This window comes from Delphinus delphis, chromosome 2, assembly GCF_949987515.2.
Source record: "Delphinus delphis chromosome 2, mDelDel1.2, whole genome shotgun sequence".
Lineage (NCBI taxonomy): Eukaryota > Metazoa > Chordata > Mammalia > Artiodactyla > Delphinidae > Delphinus > Delphinus delphis.
In genome coordinates, this window is record NC_082684.1 from 85,686,592 (window position 1) to 85,708,761 (window position 22,170).

The 22,170-nt window shown below is 56.1% G+C and overlaps 2 protein-coding genes across 2 annotated transcripts in view; both read right to left on the bottom strand.

The window, feature by feature from the left end:
* Positions 1–13,492, bottom strand: part of SPTBN5 (spectrin beta, non-erythrocytic 5) — a 45,347-nt gene extending 31,855 nt beyond the window's left edge. Inside the window, 18 exon segments of the mRNA XM_060002337.1 lie at positions 452–652; positions 741–935; positions 3,038–3,136; positions 3,138–3,266; positions 3,326–3,432; positions 3,435–3,507; positions 3,509–3,526; positions 3,615–3,768; positions 4,026–4,258; positions 4,364–4,391; positions 4,393–4,500; positions 5,850–6,481; positions 7,426–7,654; positions 8,179–8,333; positions 10,415–10,531; positions 12,850–13,017; positions 13,273–13,404; positions 13,406–13,492. Coding sequence (XP_059858320.1) covers positions 452–652; positions 741–935; positions 3,038–3,136; positions 3,138–3,266; positions 3,326–3,432; positions 3,435–3,507; positions 3,509–3,526; positions 3,615–3,768; positions 4,026–4,258; positions 4,364–4,391; positions 4,393–4,500; positions 5,850–6,481; positions 7,426–7,654; positions 8,179–8,333; positions 10,415–10,531; positions 12,850–13,017; positions 13,273–13,404; positions 13,406–13,492 — 2,865 coding nt within the window.
* Positions 13,493–17,250: 3,758 nt separating this feature from the next.
* The window catches only part of EHD4 (EH domain containing 4), an 89,790-nt gene continuing 84,870 nt past the window's right edge, over positions 17,251–22,170 (bottom strand). Inside the window, exon 6 of the mRNA XM_060005059.1 lies at positions 17,251–21,304. Coding sequence (XP_059861042.1) covers positions 20,768–21,304 — 537 coding nt within the window. The 3' untranslated portion in view covers positions 17,251–20,767. The remainder of the gene's footprint in view (positions 21,305–22,170) is intronic.

Below are 22,170 nucleotides of genomic sequence, written 5' to 3' on the forward strand. Positions count from 1 at the left end.
CCACGCTTCTCCCATGGGACCTGACCCCACTCCCGGCCCCCTCCTCTCCGGGCTCTCCTCTAGCCGCTCCTGGGCCTCACTGCTGTGCTCCAGGCACCCTGGCCCTCGTTCCTGCCTTTGCACAGGTCCTGCCTAGAACACTCCTCCCTGCCATCTCCCCCTGCCCTCCCCCTGGCTCACCTGCTCTCAGCTTCTCATTGTTCAAGTCTCTGCCTAAATGTCCTTCCCTCAGCGATGCCTTCCCTGACTCCCCGTCCTGACCTGGGCTCCCCTCTCACGCTCCCATCACACCCACGTCTGTCTAATGACTTGTTTCACATCTTCTCTGCCATGACATAAACTCCCCAAGGTCAGGGAGCAAGTCCAGTCACTGCTCTGTCCCTGGGCTTACGGCTCAGGGTCTAGCCCCGAGTGGGTGCTCCATGAACGTTTCTTGAACAAGGGGCGTTACCTCTGCCAGGGTCCGCAGGCCCTCACAGTCCTGGCTCAAGTGGTCCTGTGTCTGGAGGATGGTGTTGGGGTCAAAGGCAGGGTCAGGCTCATCTGGGAGGGCCATCTTCTGGGTGCCCCAGGGGCCAGAGTAGCAGGAAACCTCACGCGGGGCCGCTGGGTTTCTTGGGCCTTTTTTCGGAGAGCTCAGGGCAGACACCACCTGTGCGGACAGGACAGAGGGCAGCATGTCCGGAGGGGGCTCCCCGCAAGCAGCAGAAGGCTAGGCTGGGTGGGGCCAGTGGTTGTACCTGGGATTCTTGTTCCATGATGTGGCTGATGGGCACCTGGCCGGGCAGCACCCCCAGTCCTTCAGCTCCCAGGTGTCGGGGCTCGTCTGGCGCAGGGGCTGCAGGGTCTCTCCCGGGAGCTGGGTGAAGTGCGTCCCTGTGGGAGCACAGGTTCTGAGGGCTATCCTGGTCCTGCTCCTCTTCTTGACCCAGCAGCTGGCCAGTGGGGATGGGCGGGGGATTATTTATTACTCAGCCCTGTGCCAGGAGCCCTGGGGGCGAGAAGAGGATGAAGGTCAGAGCTTCCTGTTCAGGGCCTTACGATCTTCTCAGGCTTGTAAGCCCACAGACCTAGAGCTGATGGGACACCTCCCGGGACTGTGCACGGATAAGCAGAATGTGCATTGTGTGAAATAAATACTATGGGTGTCCACGGTGGGGAAATGGCCAGAACAGTCTGGGGCTGTTGGGAAAGAGTTCATGGACAAGGTGGGCCTCAGTGGGTCTGGCTGGGGGAGTAGGCTTTGCAGAGGGGGAGGCAGAGTGGCTCTGGTGGTAGGAGATGGGGCAGAGAGGGGTGGGGAAAGCACAGGCTGGCCCTCCCGATGGGGGTGGATGAGCATCTGGTCTCTGTCCCTCTGGCCCTGGGCAAGGGTAAGACACAGCAGTGGCAGCCAGGCTGAAGAAAAGGAATAGGCACAGAGAAAGCCTGGAAAGGGGAAGAAAACAAAAGAAGACTCAGAATTTCGAGCAGCTTCACATCTTTCTTTCTGCTGAGCCCAAAATGGCCTCTCTTAACTCCCTCCCTTCGGTCTTCAGATGCCCCTGAGAGCCACACAGAATAAATTTATGATGCTCTATTAAGGTTCCTACATGGGGTCTTGGTCTTATACCTCTGCAGATGAAGCTCATCTGGACCAGAGGGCAGGGGTACTGGCTGCCCGGCAGTGCTAAAATTTGGGTCCCATCCTGAGGTCTCCCAGTCGCATCTCCATCAACTCTGCTCCAGCCTTCAGGGGGCTCCTTCTGTATGGAGGAGGGAAGGCTCTGCTTAGCTGCCAAAGTGGTTCCCCACCCCCAGGAGAGGGGGCATTTCTGTATCAACCACCCCCATTGGGCAAAGCAAGGGTCTGGAAATGCCAGAGACTAGGACTAACCTCTCTGTCAATGCCAGGGCTGGCTGGGCAGTAGAGGACACAAAAGAAGGATAAGGCACCTTGCATTCATTCATTTAAACAATTAGCTCAGACTGGAGAAGGAGGCCACACAGAACAGGAGAGAGGCAATACCAAAAGCAGTGTGTGTTAATATAACTAAGTGCTGGAGTTAAACATCATAGCCACACAGGGAAGGATGGGGTAGAAACAGCCCTGCACCCGGAGTTGGGAGGCCTCTCCAGCAGCTGTGAGGGCAGTAATTTGGCCTCTGTGAACCTTGGTTACCTCATCTGTAGAGGTAACCAGACAACTGCTAACACACCGTGGATCTATTTTCAAAAATTGTTAATTATGTGGTCCAGAGAATAAATGCAAAGGAAAAGAGATAGCTCGACCTTGGCTAAATTAGAACCATAGACTTTTCAGACCTGATTAGTCTGGTCCTGGTGGTCAGGACCAGAACCCCAGTCAGCTACCGAGTACTCCACGAGGCCCCCTCCTAAGATATGAGGACCTGAGCTGCAGCTCTGCAGGTGCATGGGACATGGCTGGGCAGAGAGAGGGCATCTGGGAAATGGAGCTTCCTTGGGATGAGGGTAGAGGGACCAAATGTGAGTACAGGGTTTGAGGGCTGTGATTTACGCATCCTGAGCTACATGTGTGGCTTCTTGAAAGACAATTGCAAGCTCTCATAGGGTGGACCAAACTGCCCACCAGGTAGGTATCTGTTTCTTTTAAAACTGGAGGCTCGATGAACTGAGGGAGGGGGTTCAGAAAGCAGTCTGGTGTAGTGATTAGGCCACCCCAAACCTAAAAAGGCCAAGTCAGGAGAGAGCAAAATAGGACTGAAGGGTCACCTTAGGTCTGGCGGTGAAAGGGACGCTCCTGGAGGAAACTGATCAGTGCCTGGGAACTGGCGGGCGAAGTGAGCAACACCAAACTACACTTCGATGGCCTCCAACCGTGAGCAGACAGGACTCCACTAACTGTGGGCGGGTCCGCAGGGGAGATGATCTGAGGAGGGGTGGGCACCTCCAAGCCCAGGGGAAGGCCAGGTCAGGGGCCACAAATGCCCTCCCATTTCCACCTTCTGTGTGACCATGGGAGAGCGGGCACAGCACGCGCATTTGGTGTCGGAGGCCCGTGGGTCTGGGTCCCTGCCCGGTCGGTCCCCGCGTACCAGGAGCGACGATGCCCCCGGGCTGCGGCCGGCGCGGGCTCGTCCAATCGCCGCAGCTCGGCCCCAAAGACGCGCACTGCCGCGCTCGAGCCGCAGGTGGCGCCACAGCAGGGCCTCAGCAGCCGCCTGGTCCTTCCCAAAGGACATGCTCTCCGGCGCTGACCGCCGCTCCCGGAGCCACAAGGCTGCCTCCGCCACGTCGGCGAAGTACTGAGGAGGGCAGGCTGGGCACGGGCCGACCCCACACTCCCCACCCGCCGCCCAGCTACCTGCTGGACGAGCAGGGCCGCCTGCAGCCGCGCGCCCCGCCCCGCCGCCCGGGCCCAGAGCCTCTGCCATGCGCCCTGCACCGCCGCGGCCCGTTCCCGGGGATCCGCCGCGATCGGGGCCTGCGTGCGCCCAGGTCGCGTCCTCTCCAAACGAGATCAGTGCACACGGCCTGGTGGCGGGGGGAGCTCGGCTTCTAGGGCCTGGCAGACAGCAGAGCAGGGAGCTGGGTGAGGGGAAGGGCGGGAAGGCAGGGAGAGGGGAATCGGCAGGGCGCAGGGTAGTGGGCACCTTGTGTTGCTGCAGGGCCGCAGCGATCTGGCTGAGATCCGGGCCCAGGGCCGCATCCTCCACCAGCTGTCCCCGCTCCCTCAACCAGGCTTCCTCCTCCTCACAGTTGTGCAGGAGCTCTGCCCGCTGCAGGGTCTGCACCAGCAAGGCCCGCCTGAGGGACAGCAAGGGCCACAGAGGGGCTCGGGGAGTGACGGGGCTTGGGGAGGGGGTTCCCCAGCAGACTCAGACACTCCCCCTTAGACAGGAGTTTTCCTTTTCCTGGATGACTGAACAGAGGAGACAGAGGCCTTGGGGATGAGGGTCAGTGTAGAAGAAGTTGCCAGGCAGCACTGTTTTAAGCTGGGCAGGGGGTAATTTGGGTTACAGAAAAGTTCTGGAGAGGGTAGGGGAGTTCGGGTGAGCTCTTACCGGGACCTGGCAAGAGACACCAGGCTCTGGTGGAGCTGGGCCAGCACCCTGGCCTTGGCCTGCAGCACTTCCACACTAGTGCCTAGGGAAGAATCCAGCTCCATTGTCTGGTGGGCAGGATGGCTCACGTGGGCACCATGGGCCAAGATCTGGGCCTCCAGCAGGTCATGTCCCTGAAGCAGCTCCACTACCTCTGCCAGCTGCTGCCCACAGGCCGTGGAGCTGGCCAGCACCTGGCCAGGGACAGATGAGTGGTCATTAAAGTCCCAGAGTGCTGGGTCCCCGTGAACGCCAGGGCTGGCGCATCCTGCTGTGGGATCTGCTGGTCCAGGGCCCACCTGCAGCTGGTTGAGCTTCTTGGAGGCAGTCTACTTCCTGCAGCAGGCTCAGCACAGCCTGCATGCCTGCCCTCTGCTTCCTCTGCCCTTGCAGCCGCGGAAGGAGCCGCTCCCAGCACTGAGTGATTTCCAACTGCCTGGGGGATGTGAGAATAAGGGTGGTACCCACTGGGCTGGGGTAGGGAAGCTACCTTGGGGTCCACAGTTGCGGGGTGGGGACTGGCTGTCCTGGAGGAGCTTGAGTACCGTGGCTGGAGCTGTGAGCATCCATCCAGTTGGGGCAGTATCTCCACCTTTTAGACACAGGCAGAGAAGCTGGAAGGAGGGCTTCACGGACCCTGAAGCCTTCTTTCCAGTCCTCATCTCAGGTGATAGCAACGCCGTCCTTCCAGGTGCCCTGGCCAAAACCTTGATAACTCACTTTCTCACACCCCACATCTGATCTGTGTGCAGATCCCGCTGGATTCAAAATATATGCAGGATCCCACCAATTTCTCATCACCTTCACTGCTTCTCTGGTCTGGATTATTATTATCTCCTTCTGACTTGGCCCTTTCAGTCTATTCCTGACATGGCATCCAGAGTTATCATTGTAAAACGAAAGTTAGATTGTGTCACTCCTCTGCTCAAGCCCTGTCACAACTGCTTATCTTCTGCTGAGTACAGATCAAGTCTTTACTGGGTCCTGCAGGGCCCAGCAGGATCTCTGCCACCACCTCTCGCCTCCATACCTCCCTGACCTCAACTACAACTTGTTCACTTGGCCAACACTGGCTTCTGTGCTGTTTTTCAAATATGCCACGCGTGTGCCACCTTGGGACACTGCACTAGTAGAGTCTGTCCTCATATCTGTGTGGCTTCTCACTTCTTGCTGGTCTTTGCTCAACAGTAAACCTCCTCTGACCACCCAATGTAATTCCCTCCCCCCACCTGGCACCTCATATTCCCCTATTCTGCTTTATTATTTTTTTAAATCACTATCTCACATACTACATCTTTTTTCTGTTTTCCTTAGTAGTATGTAAGCTCTATGGAGGGAGGGATTTTTGTCTGTCCTCTTCACTGCTAAATCTCTAACACCTAGAATAGTACTTGGGACATAGTAGATACTCAATAAATGTTTAGTGAATGAATTAATAAGAGGCTATCTAGAAAGAACAGTGCTTTACCAAAAGGGATCAATTACGGATGGTGGAATTTCAGACATCAGTGGGAGCTAGATCTTTTTATTTATTTAGGCCACACCTTGTGGCTGGTAGGATCTCAGTTCCCTGACCAGGGATCGAACTTGGGCCCTGGCAGTGAAAGCGCTGACTCTTAACGAATGGATTGCCAGGGAATTCCCAGGAGTTAGATCTTTTTAAAGGGAGCCCCAAACCCATAAATCATCCCTGCCTCTGTGTCCAGGAATGGGCTGTGTAAAGACAGGGGCATGGTAGGAAGGCCCTAGCCTATTTTGAAGACCGTTCACGTGTCTGGGGCTCACCTGCAGGCCACCTCTGCCCAGCCATGGTAGTGCTCCTGCTGGAGGACGTCTGCAATCTCGGCCAGGGCCTGGAAGCACCCCTCCTGGGGCAGGAAGCCGGCCTCCAGCATGCGCAGCCTCTGGGTGGCCGCTTCCACTGTGGCCGGGCTGGCTGGCGGGGCTGCAGCCCCGTCCAGCACCTGCTCTGTGTCTGTTAGAAAGCTCTCCTGGAGGGCTGCCTTACGCTGGAAGCGCCGGCCCAGGGTTTCCAACCTCTCTAGTTGCAGGAACCTCTGCTGTAGGGCCTGGCTCCACGAGGCCTCTGCCTGCTCCAGGCCTGCCCAGCTCTGGGACAGCTCTGCAGGGCCCAGGTCCTCGTGCGGCAGGAAGTGCCTGCGATTCTGGGCTCGGAGTGCCATCTGCAACCGGAAGAGCAGGGCCTCCGTGGCCCCTCGCTGCTGCAGCCTTGGTGGCTTCTCCTGGGTGCGGAAGGAGGCAAAGGCCACCAGCAGCTGGCGCATGCCTGGCAGGGTGTCTGGGAAATCCCGGGCCTCCAGCTGCACCGGCTTCTCCGTGATCCACCACAGGAGATCGGCCACCAGCTGCTCACACTGGGTCTGCAGCGCCTCTGTCTCCTGGAGCTGAAGCAGGATCTGGCTGAGGGCATGGGAAAGGGTCAGGGCGGCACCCGGGGGCAGGCCCTGGAATCCAGGCTCTGGAGGCCCTCCCCTTTGGGTGCTGAGTGCCAGCCAGGCTTGCCCAGGTAGGCAGTAGCTCCTGCCCTCAGCTGAGGACACACTAAAGTGGGGTTCCTCCCAGCCCCCAGAGAAGCGGGTCTGCCGCCATTCTACACTCAGACCTGGGAGTGTGGGACCCCGTCCTGCCTTCCTCTACCTTATTTTACTCCATTTGGCCTCAACTCGGGTGGGGGGGGGGCTGTTCTTTTTCTGAGCCTTCCTTTTCTTCCCTGAGGCCGCCACACCCCTAAAGCAGCTCAGAGCCCTTGGCCTGGATCAGCTCCCCCATGCCCAGCTGAGACACCAACCCTGAGAACAGGCTTCCCAAGCCTCAGCCTCTGCCATCGTGCCCAGAGGGTAAGAGAGCCCCCAGAAACATGGACTCAGCCCAGCGGAGCTGCGCTGCGCTCGGCCTTGCAGAGTCCAGCTCTCTGCCATCGCGCCCAGAGGGTAAGAGAGCCCCCAGAAACAGGGACTCAGCCCAGCGGAGCTGCGCTGCGCTCGTCCTTGCAGAGTCCAGCTCTCGGAGCCTTTTAATCCCATTAGGAGCTTAGCAACCTAAGAGCAGAGGGGGAGGGGGAGGGGCAGGAAGGGGCATCACCCACCTGGCTTTCCTGTGTGCCACGCACTGTGCTTATGCTCCCTTGCACACTCATAGCAGCCTTCTATTACCCAGAATTATCTATTGCCCAGGAATCATCATCTCCATTTTACAGATGGAGTGCAGTAAAGTTAGGTGACACAGCCAAGGCCACACAGCGAGGAAGGGGTAGAGACAGCCTTCAAACTCGGGTGTGTCTGACTCCGGAGCCCACGTTCACCCCACCTCTCCTCGATGCCACCTTCCCTTTGTTACCAACCTTCGCGAGTCTCTTCTGGACAGTCTGCCCCTGGTGCAGGTGGGAGAAGTGGTGGTAGAAGGAGACGTGAGTCATGATGGAACGCTCATCGGGCTGTAGGGCCACCACGTCCTCGGGGTCCAGCAGCTGAGCGATGCCCAGCTCCTGCTCAGCCACACGGAAAGCACAGCGGAGGTGGTGCAGTGGGCGGTCGGGACGCAGGGAGCCGTAGTGAAGCAGATCTGGCCTGGGCAGAGAGCAGGCAGGGCTCTTTACCAGAGTCAGTGACTTGGCTTTAAGTGGACTTGTTAAAAAGGCAAACCAGCTCCTATTGGTCATTCATACCTTGCAGTGCATTAGTTTCCCCCTGATGATTATCTGAGACCCCGGCTGAAGTAATAGGGCTGGGAGAGGGGAGAATTAATTTTGCTCAGGGGTCAGGCTCCTGGGTAGGGGAGGAAGCTCCAAAAGGTCAGGTGCTTGCCAGGGAGAGGACAGGGGCACAGAGAATGGAGGAGGGCAGGGTCAAAGGCAAACCTGGCCAATTCCATGGAAGGGGGTAGGGGTATCACAGACCGGGGCCTCAGCTGTTATCTGTCTTTATCTCTGTGCCCAGCGCAGGGGCCAGAGGGACATGGGAGAATGGGTGGGTTGAGGACCCAAGTCCTGGAGCAGTTGGCTCAGTGGGTAGAGGCCTCCCAGAAGGAAGCCAAGGGCTGCCTCAGGCCAGGCCAGGGTCCAGAGGCACTGGGGCCCCTCCCTCATGCACAGCTGTGGGCGTGGATGAGGGCACTGAAGCCGAGCCCATCACTCCAGCTGTGGGAGAAGTCAGTGATGTTGGCGTTGGCGTAGCCGGCCGTCTTCCGCTGGCACCAGAGCAGCAGAGCCTCCTTGGCAGACAGCAGGGCTGTGCTGGCCCCAAACTCCTCCTGGAAGGACAGGACAGCGGGTCACCATGCAGGGACAGGTGGGGTGGGGCAGCAGAGCCCGCAGGCCGTGGGAGAGGCAGGCTGGGCACACTGTGATCCTGCTCTCCCACCCGGAGCATCTGACTGTACTCGCTTTCACTCGTGCTGGGGAGGGAATGGGGGTGCGAGAGAAAGATTGTCCTTACAAAGAAGCGGAGTGCTTGAAACCTGTCACCTCTGAGCAGCTGGCTTTGAGTCGCAACTGGTGACAAGAGCAGCAGTAAGTCCCGTTTCTCCAGCCTTTCTGATGGGCCAGGCACTGTGCTAACCTACCCTGGGCTGCACAGAATTGAGTCTGGGCTTCATTAGACCGGCTCCTGGTCAACACGGGTTTTCTGCCAACCAGCCACTGGCCTGCACATGTGGCTCTCCACCCAGCACAGCCCTGAGAGGTAGGCGCTATTAGTATTTACATTCTAAGGATGGCATATGAGGTGCAGTGAGAGAGGTCAGGAAGTTGCCCTGGGTTCCCCAGCTGATAGGGAAGGGTCTCTCTTGACCCAGAAACATCTGACAGAGCCCATCTCTGACATGGGGAGCCCACCTGTCTGCCCCCACAATGCCTCATGCGACGGCTTCTTCAGACTGGGAAATGACCATCTATAACTGGTTTCAGTCTCCTGGATACTTTCCTTTATTCTGCTACTCTCGGCTTCCACCTGCCCCCACTCCCGTCCGCATCCCTCTTCCACTCGGTGCTCCTTTCCCTTCTCCTTCCTGGCTCCACTTCTTTCCCTGCCTTCCATTCCTCGTCCCTGTCCTGCCCTCAGTGGTCCTCCCCTTCCATCCACTCCCTCCCTCGCCCCTCACACCGCAGAGTCCCCATCTCCTTTCCCCTTGACTCTTCCTCTCCTTTTCTCCCCTCTACCAACCCCTGTTTATAAACTCAGAATGTTAAAGCACAGCAGGCTGCATTTCCTGCCCTGCCCTTTGGGCCCCGGAGCTTGGGTAGGAAGGACAAGTGAGCAGCAGCACGGGGGAGGGGAGGAGGAAAGAGCTTCAGGGCCTGGAGCTGGGCTCTGCCACAGCCAGGCCAGGTCCAGATATCCTGAGTGGCTGGGCTAGGCTAGCAGACACGAACCGGGAGAGATTCTGGGGGGAGCATGTGCGTGTGTGAGGTCAGCCTGGTGCCAGACATGTCTGAGTTTTGCAGGGAGCAGAGCCCGAGCTGGCGGCGGACCAGAGAGCCAGTTGGCTGGTTGGTGGCCAGTCAGGGGATGATGCGGACTTGCTGCTCCTAAGGGAAAGGGTGGCAGGGGCACCTGGAACTGGCCTTGGGGGCGGGGCAGGGGAGTGCGGCTTCCTGGAAGGGCTTGAGCTCAGTTAGAAATTCATCCGTCCATTCATTCGCCACATACATGCTAGGCTCTGGGGATGTAGGCAGGCAAGGCCCTGCTCTCCTGGGGCTCACAGTTCCCTCATGAGTGTAAAGGACCCTCCTGGATTTGAGCCGAATCTCTGGCTTCTTTTCATTAGGATTTCGTTCTCCAGGTGTGCTTTCCTAACCTACTAGAATCAAGTTTTAGATGGGGTTTTAGAAACTATGAAAATTGACAAATATGAGGGCTTTATGTGTTTACTCTTTCTGATCCAGCTGTGGGAAAACAAGAGGGAGAATGGAGGAAGATGGGGGACCATCTCTTTGGTTTTCAGGATCCTGGGGATTCGGAAACCTCCAGGGCTGGGGCTCCCTCTATATGTTTAATTTCCCCCAACAATACATTAAGGGGTAATGAAAGTTACAGGATTTCAATGCCCTGTAACAAATCGGGGGTGAAAGATGGGTGGTGGGCAGGTAACTTGACCCCCTCACTAGTGAATGACTCGTCCCAGATCAGGCTTGAAGCCTGGGAATCTAGTTCTCACTTCAGCATATCACAGTCTCCCTGACATTCTGACATCCTTGCCCGTGGTTGATGAGTGAATAGTAGTTGTGTGGATGCCAAGGATCCGTTGTGGGGATCCTAACAGTTGGGTGCAACTGCTCTGTCCCCAGGGCCCTGAGGTGAGGCCAGGGCTGGGCACTGGGGGCTGAGACGTACCCTGTCCAGGCAGATGTGGGCAATCTGGAAATACAGAATGATGACCCAGATGAGTCCCAGGATGAGCATCTGGTCTCCATCCACGATGTTCTCTGGCTCCATGAGGGGTACTGGCACCTGTGGGCAAAGTTGACCGGGCTCAGCTGCAAAGCCCATATACCAGAGAAGACTCATAGCAACCAAGTGTCCAGGGGGCTGGCTGCTGGACGGGAGGGTTCTGGAGTCTGTCCTGCCCTAGGAGATCCCCAGGGGAGAGGCAGGCAGGCACAAGGCCAGGCAAGTAAAGCGTTTCTAAGTGGTTGGGGCTTTGGTCCCAAGCCCCCTTAGGGAAAGCCCCAACATGGTGAACTGGGCTGGACCACAGGAGCAGGAGGACTCCCCATGCATGGGCTACAGGCAAACCCGGGCCAGGATCAGCGGTGCAGCTACGGAGGTTGAAATGAAGAGTCGTAAAAGTCAATGTATGAGCTCAATAGACAGCATCGACTGTCTGCCTCCACCTCCCAGGGCATCTGGGGATCTCCAGTGAGTGCCTGGGTCCCTGGCTCACATTTGAATCTCAGCCTTCTTCATCAGTGTTCCATCTCCTGTTAAACATTCAGATTCCCAAGCTCCACCCAATGAGACTCTCTTGGACCAGGGCCCAGGAATTTGTATTTGGACAAACACCTCGGTGGTTCTTACGTGCACTAATGTTGAGAACCTGCTGACCTAGATTTTGCCACTTGGACAGGAAGGGTTGAATCAAGGAGAGAAAGGAACAGAATAAACATGAAAGTCGCATGTGGCTTGGGCTCCTTCACCCTCTGGCTCCATCCTCCTCTTCCGGACCCCATGGCTCTAAGACCCATGGGATTCTTGCAGTTCCCTGAGATTCTAAGCTCAGGCCTTGGGGCTTTTGTACTGGCTATCCCTGCTGTCTGAAAATATTATTCCCCAAGGGAGTCCCATGGCTATTTCCTTCTCTTGCTTTAAGTCTTTACTCAAACGCTACTCTCTCATTGAGGCCTACCCTGGCCACCTTTTAAAAAATCTTCCCGATTTTGTGCTTAGCGACGTCGTGGTAGGGGTATGAAGGCCTCGGAAATCAGCAAATGCTACAAACCAGGGATTTCATCTGCCTCCTTCCCCTCAACTCCCCAGCCCAGATAGCTGATTGTTAAACATTTACCAGCATATTGCTGATCTGGGTTCAAATAAACTGTCTCCCCTGAAACTGTAGGGCCCCTATGCTCAGGTCTGGGCTTTGTGACATGCAGTACCCAGCACAGGGCAAGGGCTCCAGAAATGAGTGCACCCCACATTCTGCTACTTATTAGCTGTGTGCTGGGGGCCAAAGTTTGACCATAGCTGCCTCATATATATGGTGGAGACAAGGCTGTCACCTTCATAGGTTACGTATCAGTGACATGCTGTGTCTCTAAGCTTGAGGGGAGCTGCATAGCCTCTGACAAGGGCTGTGGGGCTTGCACCTCCCCAGGTTCCCAAGAGGAGGTGGCTGGCTCTCAGGCCATTGTCCCTGGGACCAAGCAGGGCCTGGCACTGTGTGGCCGGCAGCTTTCTGCTCTTCTGTGCACCCAGGGACCGCAGTGCTCCTGTCTGTTGCTTTGGCTTCTCACCTTCCTGGCCTCCCTTCAGCAGGCCAGGCTCGCAGGGGGACTGGCTGTGACCTCCATTCCAGGACTTAGGCTCAGCCCAGCCAGTCCCACCTGTGACTTCTTAGCCTCCGGGGGCAGCCACCTTGTGCTTTAGTACCTGAGGCCAGGAGCCCTTGGGCCTCCCAATTCCTGCTTCTCAATATAAATGACCCCTGCACAGCCCCCTGACACTGGCCGTGAGGGTCCCTCTGTGTCCCTGGAGCTCCTGTCTCCTTTTAGAGACTATTTCTTTGGCCTGTCCCTTTCTCTCAGGGTCCCTCCTGTTTGCTTAGGTCCCTCCCTGCTGTCTGGTCCAGCTTCTCCAAGGTAGCCCTGCATCTCCTCCCTCCACTGCCTGGCTCAGTGTCCGAGGCTCTTCCCCTGTGTCTGACCTTCCCTCACCCCTAGGGCCCCCTATCCAGGATCTGCTGGCCAGTTGACTGTGGGTCTGCCTGGTAAATAATTTCCTTATTTATGAAAAGAGAAGGCTAAGAGTGCACTGAATCTTTCAGCTTAGACTCCACAATCTCTCATTACAGTCAATGTCATATTCCATTTCTACCCACTGGGGACGATGGCTGTTCCACTTCAGCCAGTGGGTGTTCTCTAAACTGGGAGAACTGTGCAAGGAAGGGCTTTGCTTCCCGGACCTCTGCATCGCAGCTGCTCCTCCTGGATCCCGGCTCCAGATCCTCTGCTCTGCCCTGTGGCCAGCCCAGGAAAGATGATCTAGTCATCCAGCCTGTCCCCGCTGCCCACCCCAGCACCACGCCCAGAAGCCCTCTCCCCAGTGCCCACCTTGGCCCTGAGGAAGGCCAGAGCTCGGGTGCTGTTCTCTAGGAAGTGTATGCGCATGTGGCCCTGGCTGGGGGGTGGCAGGACCTCCCCCGAGATGAGCTCCAGCAGCCGCAGCAGGTGGGTACCATCAGCCAGTTCTGTGTACAGGTTCTGGATCTTGATGCCCACCTGGTCGTGGAGCAGGCATGGGAGAGGATGGAGAAGGCACAGGGTCAGCCTAACCGCACCTGTCTGCCCCATTCCTGGACCTGGGCTATGCAGCCCAGAGCATCTGCCTTGAGGAAGCAGCACTGGCCTCAGCTGTGCTTCGGAGTCGAAAGAAGGGGCCTCAGTCAGATGACCTCATAGTCGGTCCCCCAGGGTCCACTGGCCAGGGAGCCGGGGGGACAGTAGAGATGGGCTGTGGGGCATGCCCAGCTACACTCACCGGCTGTGCTGGAAGATACTGTTGATCCACTTGGTGAAGTCTTCTCCTGCATCTGCAACGTGCTGTGCCTGCAGCTTGCCAATGTGGCCCATCTCATACGCAGAGTCCATGGTGGGACTGGACTGGGAGAGGGGTCCAGGGCTCTGCCCCTGGCCTCCTGCTTCATGTGCCTGTAGCCCCAAGGAGCTGCTGGGGCTTGTGGGGCTGACCAGCCATCAGGCATGGAGCTCTCTGGGGATGAGGGGCCACTGGACATTTCCCTAAGCTGGGGACGTTGGGGGCATGGAGATTGGGGCAGGACTGTGGATACTGATGACTCCCTGGGAGTGGGGGCCCCTCCGTGCCAGAGAGTCCCACATTTGGTGGGTGGTTGCAGCTTGGAACCTAGCCAGGTAAGGTCTGGTCCTTCTGGCTGGTGTCCTGAGCTTGAATGGCCCAGGGCCCCTTTTGTCCCATCCCACTTTCTAAATTCTTCTTCTAGAACTCCTGCTGCCAGAGGTTTCTCCTGGGCCACAGCGTTTGCTGCTGCTCCTTGGGATGAAAAGGGCAGGTGGAAGGAAAACGGGAAACTACTTACCTTGGTGATGTGCAGGCCCTGGGAGGAGACCTGGCTGGACGGTCGGAGATGGCAGATAGGAGGGGCTGGGCAGGGAGGGAGACATCAGGAGAGGCTGGCTGGAGCTGGGGCTGTGCCATGGCCCTCCTCTTGGGCCAGCAGGGCAGGGGTGACAGCACACAGCCGGCATTGTTCTCCCACCTGCCGCAGGGCGTGGCCCAGACCGGGAGGGGGCGGCTCAAGAATGCTCCAGATCAACTGCTCCAGGGTCTCCTCCTTCATCATCCCCTGTTGCAAATGCCATCAGCATCAGGTGGGGGTCCTGGCTCCCAAGACGCAGAGGCCCCACAGGGCAGAGCCTCTGGTCAGAGCTTCTGCACCCACTTCCGGCAGGCTGGGGCTACCCTTCTGCACCCCTGCAGAGCCTCTCCGTGAGCACCCACAGGGGCGGGGATGGGAGCGAGCCCGCTGGGCCATGGCCCTCGCACCCTCTCCTGGGGGACGCACCACAGACACACCACAGGCTTGGACCAAGGCTGGGCTTTCCAGGCCCTGACGGAAATGCACCCAACCCAGCCCAGGGCTGCAGGGCGGTACTCCCTCAGGCCTGGGGCCACTTTCTGAAGGGGGTTCCCCCTGGGAAGGGGTAACCTGCAAAGTCCGTGGGAACGACAGAGCCTCCTCCAGAGTTGGAGACACAGTGTTCACTCTTTGGGGCCCCAGTGAGGCACCAGCACCTGTGCTCCCTCGGCACTGGCTAGGCCTGAGGCTCAGAGGCGGGGGCTGTGGGGGAGCCCCTCTCTCCCTCTCCCTCCCCTCCCTTCCCTCCCTCCCTCTCCCTCCACTCCCTCCCCTCCCTTCCCTCTCTCGCCCTCCCCTCCCTTCCTCTCCCTCCCCTCCCTCTCCTCTCCTCCCCTCCCTCTCCTCTCCTCCCCTCCCTCTCCCTCCCTCACCCTCCCCTCCCTTCCTCTCCCTCCCCTCCCTCTCCTCTCCTCCCCTCCCTCTCCTCTCCTCCCCTCCCTCTCCCTCCCTCACCCTCCCCTCCCTTCCTCTCCCTCCCCTCCCTCTCCCTCCCCTCCCCTCCCTCCCTCTCCCTCCCCTCCCCTCCCTCCCTCTCCCTCCCCTCCCTCTCCCTCCCCTCCCTCCCTCTCCCTCTCCCTCCCCTCCCTCCCTCTCCCTCTCCTCCCCCTCCCTCCCTCCCCTGCCCTCCCTCTCCCTCTCCTCCCCCTCCCTCCCTCTCCTCCCCTCCCTCCACCTCCCCTCCCTCCCTCTCCCTCCCCTGCCTCCCTCTCCCTCCCCTCCCTCCCTCCCCTCCCCCTCCCCTCCCTCCCTGCAACCTTGGACCGCATGCCAGAAGGAGAGCGAGTTCTAATTCAGGTGGCTTCACAGAACAGTCTGGTTACAGACACCGGGCTGGGCTGTGTGTCTGGGTTCATCCACCCAGCAGCCCCGGCAACACTTCAGGGAGGCGTCCCTGACAGCCCAGGCCGGTGAGAGAAGCAGTGGCCACAGCCTGCCCTTGAGAGCTGGGCAGGACCCATCACACCTGAACCCCGGCCTGTGGCTAGAAGTGAGGAGCATGCTGCTCTTGAGTGGGGGCGTCTCCCCTGTATCTGAGAGGAGCCTCCACCCCTGCTGTCCTCTCCCTGTGAGGTCCCTCCTGCCACTGACTGCTTCCTGGCACTAGGAATGAACCTGAGCTGCTTCCTCACCCCAGCCCCAGGTCCAGTCAGGTACCAATGGCTGTTGCCGCTGTGCCCCCCAGCGAGCACTCCACAGTGCACCCCCCACACGGTTACTCCCACTGACCCTGCAGGTCCTCGTCACTGTCCCCAGCTCATCACCCTGCCTGCACATCAGCTGACACCTGGCCCAATGTACCTTCCCAGAGCAAGACTCCCCATTGCCTGGTCAGGACCAGAGGTTTCCTGCCCAAGTCTGAACATCAGTGGTTCCCTCAGCTTAGAATAAGAATGCCCCTCTACTCCCCACCGTCCACATTCTCCAATCACATCAGCCCTAGTTAAAATCCTGCTCCTTCTAGGAAGTCCCCCCTTCTCCCACCTCTGTAAGCTTGTTTCACCTCCTGTTAAGAGCCTTGGCGCACAGTATCCCATGTGATGTGACCACCAGAGGACAGGATGGAGCTGCATGAACTTTGTACACAGATCTCAACAGAGGTGGCTGTATTTGAGGTTGTTGAGCAGGGCTACAGAACTGCTCTTCTTTCTTCCTAGTTCAACTGCAGTAAAGCCACTGCACATGCTGCCAGGATCAGCTCCTCTTGTGCCGTGACTGATAGCAGCCCCTGTTGAAATGAGAATCCCTGCTGGTCAGTACAGTTCTGGAATATTTGTGCTGCAAGTAACTGAAATTTCAAGTCAAATGGGTTTAAATGATATAAAGGGAATGTACTGGTCCACATAACTGAAAAGGCTGGCAGGAGGAGGACTTCAGGTAAGGTTTGATCCAGCAGCTCAAATGATGCCACCACAGGTGTGGATTCACTTAGTCTTTCTCAATGCCTTCTTCATCTTCATGCTCCACAGGGTGGTTGCTGTCAGCCTAACCTCACTCCTCTGCTTCCAGCACCTCTGGGCACTTCTCTCAATGCTATTTATATTGTTGCACCAATAGGCTCACTTCTTTGTACTGCATGGTTCAGAAAAGAGAGTACATCTCTCCCAAGAGTTGGAACAGAAGTCTGAGGGGCCTGGCTCTCATAGACACATGTCCATTGCTGAACAATTTCTGTGACCAGGCAGATGAAATACTCTAATTGGCTCAAGACCATCAGGACCCACCCTGGAAAGAAGGGGGGTGGGGTCTATCTCCCCAAATCTCATGCCTCAGATTGAGGGTGGAGAAGTGGAGAGTGGTCTGCAAAGGAAATTCCAGGTCTGGATCACCAAAAGGGTAGATGGGTGCAAGTGTGAAAACTCCAGATGTCTACTATGGGTGGTCCAGGCCTGTGAGGCATGCCAAGAGGCAGGAGCAGTGCCAGCCAGCCAGGGGCTGCACCCTAGCACTACTACACCCTCAGGTGCTCGGGCCTGCCTCAGCGCCGGACAGAGGACATCTCCTGTGAACGCTCTGTGATGCCCTGTCCGCAGCCTCAGAAGGATCTCCTCCATGGTCCCCTGAAGTCTTGGTTTCCAGTCCCTCCCTTGGGGCCTGCTCCCAGACCTGGTCTCTGCCCACAGTGGATGGAGTTGCTTTTCTGCTGAAGAAGCCCGAGTCTACCACCCAGGGAAGATGCAGGAAGAGTCAGGGGTCACAGGGATGGCGTGCAAAGGGACACACCCTCCCCTTAACTCCTCTGCCTCGTTTCAGAACGGTTCCAAGGGATCCCTGCTTTATTCCTGAGACAGCTGGCACACAGTCAACTGAAAAACCAGAGCCAATGGGAAAAAAGTAGTGATTTTTTTCAGAAGTTTATTGATCAGTAGACTGGGTCTTTTTTTGACATTTCTAAACAAGATTACAAAAAAACAGAAGCATTGTGTATTAAATGCATTGGCTAATTGACACGTCACCTGGTATACTCTTAGATTCTGCCCATGTTTACCTGGAAAAACTCAGTGGTTATCTGTCCTAAGAAAGTTATTTGCCACATTCCATGGAGGAAGTAAACAGTGCCTCCTTAAATGCTTTCCTTATCTCCAAGGCAATCTGTCCAGGGTATCGTTCTGGGCATCAAGGAGTGTAGCCATAAAGCGGGAAGGTTCTGGTGGTGGCTGTCAGGCCATGACTCTGGTGGTTAAACCCCATCCTAGGCGGCAGGCTCCAGTACAAGACATTCCCAGTGTGGTGCAGGGGCGGCCCCCCAAGACCCAGCAGACATAGCAAAGGACCGTGGTTGGGACAGTGGGGCCAGGACTCTGCTGAAGCCTCTCCTGCGGATTTGTAAGGCGGGCAGCGGTTGGGGGAGAGCACGAGGCATTTGGCTTCTCGTCACATGCTCTCTGACCCACCTGGACACCAGTCCCATGAGATGGAATAAGAATCCAACTCCTTAAGGCCCACAGTTCTGTGGGAGGAGTCACAGCCCCCAATCCAGGCATTATTGCTGCATGATGACAAGTGTTCCGGAGAAGCCACTCCAGCCCTGGAGAAGTGAAAGCCAACTGAATGCCTGGCCCTTCCCACAGAAGAGCAGCCCCAACCTGGGTCATCCAGGTGTGTGTGACGAGGAAAGAATCCATGTAGGATGCCAAGCGGGTTGGACATCAGCGTGTGGCCGCAGAGCTGGGGGATCTCGGCAGGTCTCAGTGCAACGCTTCTGTACAGACGGGCTCAGGAGGGCCTCGCCAGCAGGCTCACAGTTTGGAAGTCGACTTCGGGAGGAGTAGGCAGAAGTTTTCATTTTTTCCCCCTAAACTCAAGACTGCAGAAGTTTGTGTTGTGCGATACCGTGTGCTGTACAGAAAACAGACTCAAGATTCTTAGGTTTTCTTCTGTGAAATCATGGAGAGCATGAAGATAGTTTCAGAGTTCTGGAGTTTACCTACTTCCACGCCCCCTGCCCCATCCGTGAGCACTCTGCAGAGGGGGTACTTGGACAGTGGGGTGGTGCGGGGAGGACAATACGGTCGGTCCAGGTGCCCAGATCCCAAGGGCTCCATGTTCCCGGCCCTGCTGCATGGGGTCAGGGGATAACGGGTGTTTTGGACACAGACTCGAGGAACTCTGTGCGGGTCCTGGGACGATATGGGTCCTTGCTTGGCCGCCATCCCTAATGTCTTTCAGTGTTTTTCTTTCCAATCAACTATTTATGATGGGTGACTTCAGGTTTTAAGAGAAGATATTGAGAAAAATGGACACGTGACTTCCTTTTTCTTCCTTTTTTCTCAGCATTCAGCTGCCAGATGTCCTCCCACCAGAGATCATGGGGGTGGGGTGGGGATCACCCATGAGGTGCTTCCATCCACGTAGAACCAGAAACCTCCTCTGCGGCTCCTCTGAAACAGTATTCCTCTACATCCATATATAGACAAAACTTGCCATATGTACATATATACACATTAACAAGTGGCCAAAATACATACTCTTGTGACATACGTGTATATATTTATCTTTATATATGACAACTGAGCTGAGTTAAAGAAGCAAGATGATTGTGAATGGAAATAATCTAACCTTGGCATCTCTATACCTTTCGACAAATGAACTCTCTCCTCCTCTCTCAATCTTGCCCTCTGCTGGATCCACTGTGCTTACACACCTGTGTGGTCCTCGTGCATTCACAGAACTATCTACTGGAATTACAAATGTCTCTTTTCTATGTGTCTAATTAATTTAAAAGTACTCACTAAGACTAAAACCATGTTATGTATTTACTTCTCTTAAAACTAAATTATGTAGAAAGTAAGCTAGGGAGTGTGAGGGCTGGCATCTGGATAAATGCTTCTCTAAAGTAAACATTTTCTTAAGTCTGCTGTTCTGCCCCTGATGTCACAAGGGACACCAGAAACAAACAAACAAAAAAAACGAGTGTTTTGGGAGACTTAGGTGTGACTGTTTGGATTTCATTCATTTTTGGTGCCGGCAGGGTCCCAGGCTATGCAGCCATCACAATAGTGATGAAATATCATGTCTCTCTTATTGCATAAATAATGGTGAAAGGCACCTGCATCCCCCAGCTGGAGCCCACACAGCTGGGAGGGTGACCTCCCCTGGACACAGGCATTTGGGCAAGTGGTCCAGAGAGGTTCACCCAGGGCACCCAGGGAGGGAACATCAGGAACTGATGTACAGGTAAGGGCCCAGATCCTACCTCGTGAGGCATTCATGGTATGAACCACACAGTCTTTTGAAGAAAAGGCTTTATATGAAAGATTGCATCTTGTTTCTGTATAAAGGCCTTTATCCTTTATATAGAAACTATATTTAAAAAACTAGTCATAATAAAAATGCCTATTTTTTATAAAAATAGTGTCTAACGCTAGTAGACTGACCTTGGGCTGGCCCCCCGTCCCCTCTGTGGCCACAGGGCCAGGACACTGCACGCACCAATTCATGTTTTTTCTGGATTTAAATCCTGCCATTTTCCAAGGAGCCTTGGGGACGTGTAACCACGCTAACTGAAGACTGGGGAGAACCACCGCCTTTCTTACTCTAGTTTAAGTATGATAAACTTTGCTACAACCTGTTGCCAGACAAGTAAAGCTAATCTTCAGATTTCAACGTGACTTGAAATGAATACTAGAACTCTTGCCAGGGGTTAATAAAGGTTGTGAGTTCCAAATTTCTAACCAAATACACCTTTGCTGGGAAGGCCGCAAGGTTGGGGGAGCCCTGGGAGGGCCGGCCAGCAGGCGCTGGGATGGATGCTCCCTGCGGCCTGGTCGCGGGCTCTGCGGGCCCACAGAAGGGATGGGGACACGCAGAAATGGTGCGTCCTCCTCTCAAAGCTGGGGCAGCAGTCTACTCTGTGGTAGACAGTTTGGAGAGAACAGAAACCTTCTCAGCTCTTCTTTTTTTTCACTCCAAATAGAGCAAGAGACAAAATAAATAAGCTCGTCTTTGCTGCTTCCCGGTGCTCTCTGAGGGACAGCCAGGTTCAAAATGATGGACAGTCCAGTGAAGCCCAGCAGAGCCCCCAGCTGACACGCCCTGGCTCCTGGGATTCCACATCTGGGCTTCTCTAGGCTTTGGAGGACTCCTTGGACGATTTTCCTTTCTTCTCAATGCTTCCATCCCTGTATCCACCCCGTCCCCCCAACATTTTAGTAGAAACTCTGGGAATTTTAAGGTGAAAGGATCTCATCTAATGTCCAGTGTTTGCCCTCCCCGTTCTACAGATGGGGAAACTGAGGCACAGAGAGGGCAGTGTCTCGCCCAGGGTCGCTCAGTGAGTCAGTGGCAGTGTGGGCCTCTGGCCCAGGCCCCCCAATTCTAGCCCCACACCGCCCTCGCTGTGTGTGGCTTGCCCCTCAGTCGGCGTTCGGCAAGGATTTCCTGTGGGAGGGTGGCACGAGGTGCGGGGGCAGGCTGTTGGGCAGCTCGTAGCCATCGAGCTTGATCTTGATGAGGTGCTTGGCCAGTGCGAATTCCTCCTCGTCCAGCATGCCGTCGCAGTCACAGTCGGCCAGCTTCCAGATCTTGCCCAGGACGCTGTTGGGCAGCTTGGAGGTCACCATCTCCTTCTTGGCGTTGACGCCCGATATCTTGCCGTTGACGGGCGACAGGGTGTAGAAGAGCTCATCGTAGACAGGCTTGTCTTTGGCCACAACCCACTCCTCCTCATCGGCGCCCTCCTTGGCGCCCTCCCCGTAGCCCTGGTTGAAGGGGCCCTCGGCGGTGCCGTCGAAGGCCCCGCCCTGCACCAGCTGCGTGGGCATGCTCGTCTCCTCCTGGCTGATGAGGCTCATCAGGGACGAGATCTTGCTGCTCAGCATGTTGTCCACGGCCTCGATCAGCTTGGGCTTCAGCGAGTGGAATTTGGTGAAGTCATAGCTCTCAAGCTGTTCCTGGAAAAGGAGAAGCCACAGATTTGGTTAACATCCTCCCTGCAGGAAGCAAATGAGGAGAGGGATGGCTGGAGGGGACAAATGCTCCCTTAAAGCAGGCAGCCCATGCTCTGGGCTGTCCAGAGCTCTCTCTCTCTTTGGTGGGGTCCCCACATCCGAACCCACCAGACACAGGAGTGGCTTTTGGAACAAGAGACAAGATGCATGGGATGCAACATTTTCCTACAGTAGCTAATCTGGGCTGGCAGTGGCATGAGGGACGGTGATCCCCTAGGGCTTTGAGACAAAATTCCTTTCACCCTGTCTTTTTTTAAAAAAGCACTCTAGAGATCTACTATTTTATCTTTTAAAGTATTTTACCTACCTTACATACTTCAGTTGATTTTCACAACAATGCTGGGAGTCAGGAAGAGCAGGTATTAATAACCCCATTTCACAGAGAGCACAAGGGGTGTCCTGGCGGAGTCAAGACAATAGCCCATGCCTCCTGCCGCTCGACTAGCCTCTTTGTGCTGTAACATGAAGCTGCGACAGAGCTGTCAGTAGAACTAATTTAGGTAAAATGATTACTTAAAGACGACGTTGATCAGTTAAAAAAATGTAGTTTAGGGTACAAATAGGTACAAGTTGAAATTGGAAAGAGAGAAAGGAGTAGGGATGGGAAGGGCAAGTATAAATGCAGCCAGTAGAGCTGAGTAGTACTAGCATGGTCAGGGCAGGTCTCGGCTGCATCTCCCAGGACAGCTGGGAGGAGCAGACAGAGCACAGGGTTTGCAGATGGCCCTAGGGGACGCGGCAATTGCCTGGCCAGGATGGGAGCCAACTGTAGATGCCACAGAGGCTCTGTGGATGGCTCTGTAGAAACA